The 6,455-nt window shown below is 37.3% G+C and overlaps 1 protein-coding gene across 1 annotated transcript; it reads right to left on the reverse strand.

The window, feature by feature from the left end:
• Window positions 1-479: 479 nt before the first annotated feature.
• Window positions 480-4,687, reverse strand: LOC114819938 (probable LRR receptor-like serine/threonine-protein kinase At3g47570). Its single transcript, XM_029089659.2, has 3 exons — window positions 4,466-4,687; window positions 1,348-4,116; window positions 480-1,147 (listed from the first exon to the last, which is right to left on the reverse strand). Exons 2-3 carry the CDS (start codon window positions 4,073-4,075, stop codon window positions 726-728), a joined length of 3,150 nt encoding a protein of 1,049 aa, XP_028945492.2. The 5' UTR covers window positions 4,076-4,116; window positions 4,466-4,687; the 3' UTR covers window positions 480-725.
• Between the last annotated feature and the right edge of the window lie 1,768 nt (window positions 4,688-6,455).

A 6,455-nucleotide genomic window follows, 5' to 3' on the forward strand; every position in this document is an offset into this window, starting at 1 on the left:
ATTAGAATGATTTGTTGAAATATACATTTAACAACTCTAATGTTGAAACCATATTTTTTCCGTTCATAGAACAAAATGATTTCCTGAAGCTAAGCGAAACATGACCTGCTAGATCATCTTTTCTTGAAACCATACTTTTTCCGTTCATAGAACATATCTGTTTTGGCACTTCCCAGATTCACAATTTTCGGGCAGCCATCTCCATCTTTCTCCTGCTGAGTACACTCTTTGCAGTAATAAGCATCAGAAATTCCAACCCCTCTACAAATAACACACCTTCCTGGAAAGATCCATAGTTGCACTCAACGCATATCCCTTTTACACATTGTATGTGGGGGCGAATAGAGTATGAAAGACAGCATATTTGTACCTGCCTTGAAGCAATCTTTCATCCTTCATCACAACCATAACCCACATGCTACAAAAGAAAATTTTCCAACAAAACTTGTGTAGCACATGCAACCATCTGGGAAGAAATATGAGACTGAAATGTTCTAAACTACTTAAGCATTGAGTTTATAGATTCTAAACAGGATTGACATAACCAAGACAATTACAAATAGCTCCACACAAACAAGAATTTGAAAGCTTCAAGTCATACAAATGAAAACTTTGTCCGTTTAAAACAACCGCTAACATAAAAGAGGCAAGGTTCAAGGCAATGGAATGAATAGTAGAGAAAAACAAGAAAAGAAAAACCACAAGCAGCATATCTTTGTCCTTTTTTAGCCTTCTTGAACATTGAGGTACGAGTCTCTAATTGCATTCATTTTTCCGACAACCATATTCAGAAGCATCCGCTCCCTTGGTGATCCTACACAGCAGGAGAGTCCTATCTGCATCACAGCAAACAAGCATTCCTCTACCTTTTTTGCTTTCACCACTCCGCGATTGTTACGTCTGGGCAGCCTAATCCTTTCGTATTTTCCATCGTTAACACTACCATCAGCTTCGAGGTCGAGGAGCAATGCAGGGTCAACAACGTCCATGACATGGTCGGGCAAAGCCATGGCTGCGAATTTGTAAATGCTTAGACCTTCGATGAACATGTCATCAGTAGGTGTTTTTCCTGTGAACATTTCTAGCAAGAGTATCCCGTAGCTATAAACATCTCCCAGTATGGAAACTTGGCCTCCCAAGCCGTACTCTGTCGTGACATACATATAGACAATAAGATGTCACATGCAATTGACTATTAAAATTGATATCTTATTTCAGATTAATGCTACTTGTTTCCAGGAAAAAGAGTCAATAATATATCTTTAATAAATAGAATTTAATTAGTTGGTTTTTAATAATAAGTTAATAAGAACCGAAAAAAGAAATTAGAATGATGGAATCTCATACCTGGAGGAATGTAACCTACAGAACCCTTTAGTTGCGATGACATTGTTTGGGTGAGGGAATGATCATTTGATGCTTCGAGGAGGAACCTTGCTAAACCAAAGTCCCCATCATGGGCTACCATGTCTTCATCAAGAAGTACATTGCTCGGCTTTAGATCACAATGAACAATGGACGTTTCACAATGGTTGTGGAGATAATCTAACGCAGAAGCAACATCAATGGCTATGTTCAATCTTTGCATAAAATTCAATCTCTTACTGGGAGATTGCTCCTCATCTCTAGGATGCAACCACGAGTCAAGACTTCCATTTGGCATGAACTCGAAGACTAGACTTTTGAAGTCTCTACCATGATTATCAATGCTCGAGCATGCAGTTATAATCTTAAGAAGATTTCGGTGCCTGACACTTCTTAAAGCTTTGCATTCATCATTGAAACTCTTGGATGCTCCTCGTTGTTGAAGGTTTAATACCTTAACAGCAACTACCGTTCCATCGCTAGGAATTACCCCTTTATAAACAGAACCAAAACTTCCCGAACCAATCAAATTATCCATAGAGAAACCGTTAGTTGATTCAACAAGTTGTGAGTAGGAAACACCTAATTTCCAATCCTTATAAGAACGTGAAGTTACAAGTCCATCTCTTGACTTTTTCAGCATTGAACGAGCACCGAAGAAGCATGATAGAGCAATTATGAATGCAAGTGAACAAGATATAGGGATGACCACTTTTGGGGAAAGTAGTCCTCGAGATGAATGGTGTTTATTTTTGGGGCATGTAGGTAGATGTAATTGTGGGATGCCACCGCAAAGCCTATGATTTCCAAGAACTGAGACACCACTGACATTTGAAAAAATTCCTTCTTTAGGCAACTCGCCTTCAAAATCATTATACGAAAGATTGAGATACTTAAGTGCTCCAAGCTTGCCTATGAATTTAGGAATCTGCCCTGATAAGTTATTGCTTGAAATGTCAAGTTTTTCCAAGCCCTTTAAATCTTTAAAAGACTGAGGAATTGTTCCTTCAAATTTGTTGGCGTCCAAGTACAGGCCCTCCAAACTAGTACAACTGCCAAGGGTGCTGGGAATTGCACTTGATAACTTGTTGTTTGATACATTTAGCATTGTGAGATGCACCAAATTACCCACTTCACTTGGCAGTGAACCAGTCAAATAATTTTCAGACAGGTCCAAAGAAATTGAAAGGGTTGAAAGCTCCATAAGCTTTTTAGGTATGGTGCCCGTTAGATTGTTGTCATAAAGTGAAAGTAGTAACAGGTTTTGACACTTTCCAAGACTTGGAGGTAGACTTCCCTCAAAACTGTTTCTCTCCATGTGGAGCTCTATCAATGAAGTCATATTACCCAGGGAAGATGGAATTGGCCCGGAAAATTTATTATCATTTAAATACAGTAGCTTTATCTTCTCGAGTTTTCCAATTTCTTCTGGGACAACACCCGCCAAATAGTTAAAATCCGCAGCTAGCTCAGTAAGGTTTATAAGATTTCCAATGCCGTTTGGGAGGCTTCCGTGTAACAAATTAACCCCGAGATAAAGAAATTGTAGTTGGGTCGAAAGGTTGGCTATGGATCTCGGGATTTCTCCTCCAAAATGATTATAGTTAAGACCCAGATATTGAAGACTAGTACAATTAGTCAAGAAATTGAGAAAACTCATATCACCAAGATTTCCATTTCCCAGTCGATTGTCAAAAAAGTTTAGCCAAATTACGCTTCGCAAGCTTCCGAGACTTTCTCCAGGGATTGTCCCCGTGAAGTCATTTATAGCAAAATCAATCTCCTGAAGTCTAGAAGCATTTGACAATGATACAGGAATATTTCCTGTGAAATTGTTTATATCACATAAAAATACTACGAGATTAGGAAGCAAGATGCCGAGATTTGGTGGTAGCTCTCCATGTAATTGGTTCATAGGAACACTGAACTTGTATATGGAAGAAATATTATAAATTGAAGAAGGGAGCATACCAGACAAATTATTCTCCCCAACTGCGAATATCTTCAAGGTTGTTATATGCCCGAGCTCATTTGGTATGCTTCCTTGAAAATTGTTGCGGCCAAGTCTAAGACTCCACAATGAAGAAAAGTTTCCTATCCAACCTGGGATGGTTCCACTGAGATTATTACTTCTAAGATGTAGAACAGTTAAACTCAACCATGAACTGAGTTGGTGTGGAATCGACCCAATAATCTTATTGGAAGCAAGATCGAAAACTCTCAGTTGTGTACAGTGAGACATATTAGTCGGAATTTTCCCGCCTAAAGAATTGATAGACAGGTTGAGACTTTCCAGGGTACGTAGACGACCCAATTCTTGAGGAATTTCACCATGAAACTTGTTGCTTCCCAAGCTTATTTCAATTAGACGAGTAAGATTCCCAATGGAAGGTGGGATGGAGCCTACCAATTGTTTATCTTCCAGGTCCAGAATCAAGACTCTTTGAGTGGCACGGTGGCATGTAATGCCCACCCAACTGCAGAAGTGGATGGAATGATTCCACGAGCTCATGACACTGAGAGGATCTTCAGTTATTCTTTTCTTGAAGTCTAGCAAAGCCAAGCGATCAGACTCGTTTCCAAGCAGGGTAGGGCTGGGAAATGCTGCAGATTCCGGACATGTGCTCATCATGTATAAGACTAAGAGAAAGAAGCCAGGCATGAATTTCAACAAAACCAAATGACGAATAGTACGTGAATGCTCCATCATTGTTCAAAGACAAATGGAAAACCAGAAAACCAAAGTTTAATCTGCACAAAAGCACAACAGAGAAGAAGTCTTATCAAATGTAAGAAAAAACACTTGAGATTGGATGGCCACAGAAATTAAGATAGACCAACAAAGTCCACAGCTTAGAAGGAATGGAAGAGTCAGTCAGACGAACTTTGCCCGCACTGCGAAGCACGGACATGCCAGTTTTATGGCTTATCCAGTATCATATACGGTTTGTGATACGACACGCGCACCCGATACGACCCGGATACGTATCTGAACGTATCCGTTGACCAGTTGACCTCTGGATACGCTTTCGATACGCGAATTCGACTGTCGGGATACGATTTCAGAGGATAATCAGACTCTGGTGGGAGAGACTCTCACCGTGGACCGGCGTCTGCAACTGTGTTGGCTACGTCGTCTACAACTGCAAGGCTGCTGGCTGCTGGCTGCTGGTGCTGGGTAACTGGGTTTCGATTTGAACAGTAGAACAGGTAAGAGAAGAAGCAATCGTATTTTGGGTGGGATCTGTTGAGAGAAGCAACGAAGAGAGAGCTTTTGCTTCTGAGAGAGACACAGGTCAAGTCAGTCTTTTTCTTTTTGTTTTGAGTGGTGATATTCGATATCTTATTTCTCCACCCATCGTTTAAAGAAAATGTTAATAACATATTTATCATTTTAAAAGAAGACTCTTAAATCCCTATTTAATTCGGTACTAAAATTTTGAAAAAACAAAAAATAATTTAAAATAATAAATAAATAATGGTGGGTGGGGTGTGATATCTTTGGTAGAAAGATTTGGGTTAGAATAGACGGAAAGGTTGGAGGAACGAATGGGTGTGTGCTAGATGAAGGCAAGAAATTTCAATGGAGAAAAAAGAGAATTGGGAGTGAGATATGCGATTTTGACAAAAAAAGCGGAAGAAGAGTGGTTTGGGGATCCGGGGTCTCGTCAGGACGACGTTAAGTGTGAAGAAGATGATGAATGTCTAGGTCTTAAGTCTTGCATTTTCTTTCATTTTTTTCTATTTTTATTTATTTATTTATAATATTATTTAAAGATATATTAGAGTTATTTAAAAAATATATATATAAATATATATATATATATATATTATGGTTAATTTGGGAATAATGATGGGTGGGGAAATAACATTTTACTTTTTTAATTTTCTATGGTGGGTGGGATTATCATGTGGGTGGAAAAATAAGTACTGGCTAGATCTAGTAGCACTCTTTGTTTTTTTCTCACATATTTTGTTAGTATAACATAATTAATATATTATATATGTTAGTGCCATTATGTTGGTGTCTGTATCTCAATGTAAATTATAATATTATTTTGTTTGTACTTGTAAGTAATTATTGAGCCTTTGTTTTCGTGGACGACTTTAGCATTATTTAGTTTTCTCTTGAATGCTTATTTTTTTAATATTATATATATATATATATATATATATATATATATATATACAGGGAGCTTAAGGGGAGGGATCCCCATTTTTTCAAAAAAAATGGGGACACGCTCCCCACCGTTAGATTGACTTTAATGAAATTGTGTGGTTGAGATTAAAACACAGACCATAGAATCTCAACCACAGGATTTCATTTAATTCAAATCCAACGGTGGGGAGCGTGTCCCCATTTTTTTGAAAAAATGGGGATCCCTCCCCTTAAGCAATTCCTATATATATATATATATATATATATATATATATATATACACAGATTGCTTAAGGGAAGTGATCCTCATTTTTTGAAAAAAATAGGGATTAGGTGTGGGATCCACTCCACATCAAATTTCAACGATCCGAACCGTCTATTTTGTTAGTCTTGATTCATAGATCATCCTTGCAAAAATTCAATTCAATCCAAAATCATTTGCCTATTTAATTATCAAGATCAAATTTCATTTTTTTCTTATATAACAAAGTATTTGTTCATTTCCTTGAACACAATTAGATGTCTTAAACATTTCCGATTTAGCTAATATTTTGCAAGGATGATCTATGAATCGAGACTAACAAAATAAACGGTTCGGATCGTTGAAATTCGATGTGGAGTGGGCCCCACACCTAATCCCCATTTTTTTCAAAAAATGGGGATCCCTTCCCTTAAGCAATCTGTATATATATATATATATATATATATATATATATATATATATATATATATATATATATATATATGTTATAAACATGTTAAAAGTTTGAGAGATAAAAGAGGTAAAATATCATACTGTAATTATAACTCAAGTGAATGACAAATAAAAGAGGGAGGAATAGATGATCTTTCTTTCTCACAGATTGGTTTTCAACATTGGCATTGTTTGAACTCTACTTTCAAAGTGAAAAGATTAAGTAGCCATTTTGGC

Source organism: Malus domestica, chromosome 12 (assembly GCF_042453785.1).
Source record: "Malus domestica chromosome 12, GDT2T_hap1".
In the NCBI taxonomy this organism is placed as follows: Eukaryota; Viridiplantae; Streptophyta; class Magnoliopsida; order Rosales; family Rosaceae; genus Malus; species Malus domestica.

Bases quoted from the DNA above. Each gene is read 5' to 3' on its own strand.
- LOC114819938 (XM_029089659.2), bottom strand. From the start codon at position 4,075: ATGATGGAGCATTCACGTACTATTCGTCATTTGGTTTTGTTGAAATTC. The intron at 1,148-1,347 runs GTATGAGATTCC...ATGTCACGACAG, and splicing joins TGTAGGTTACATTCCTCCAG to AGTACGGCTTGGGAGGCCAA.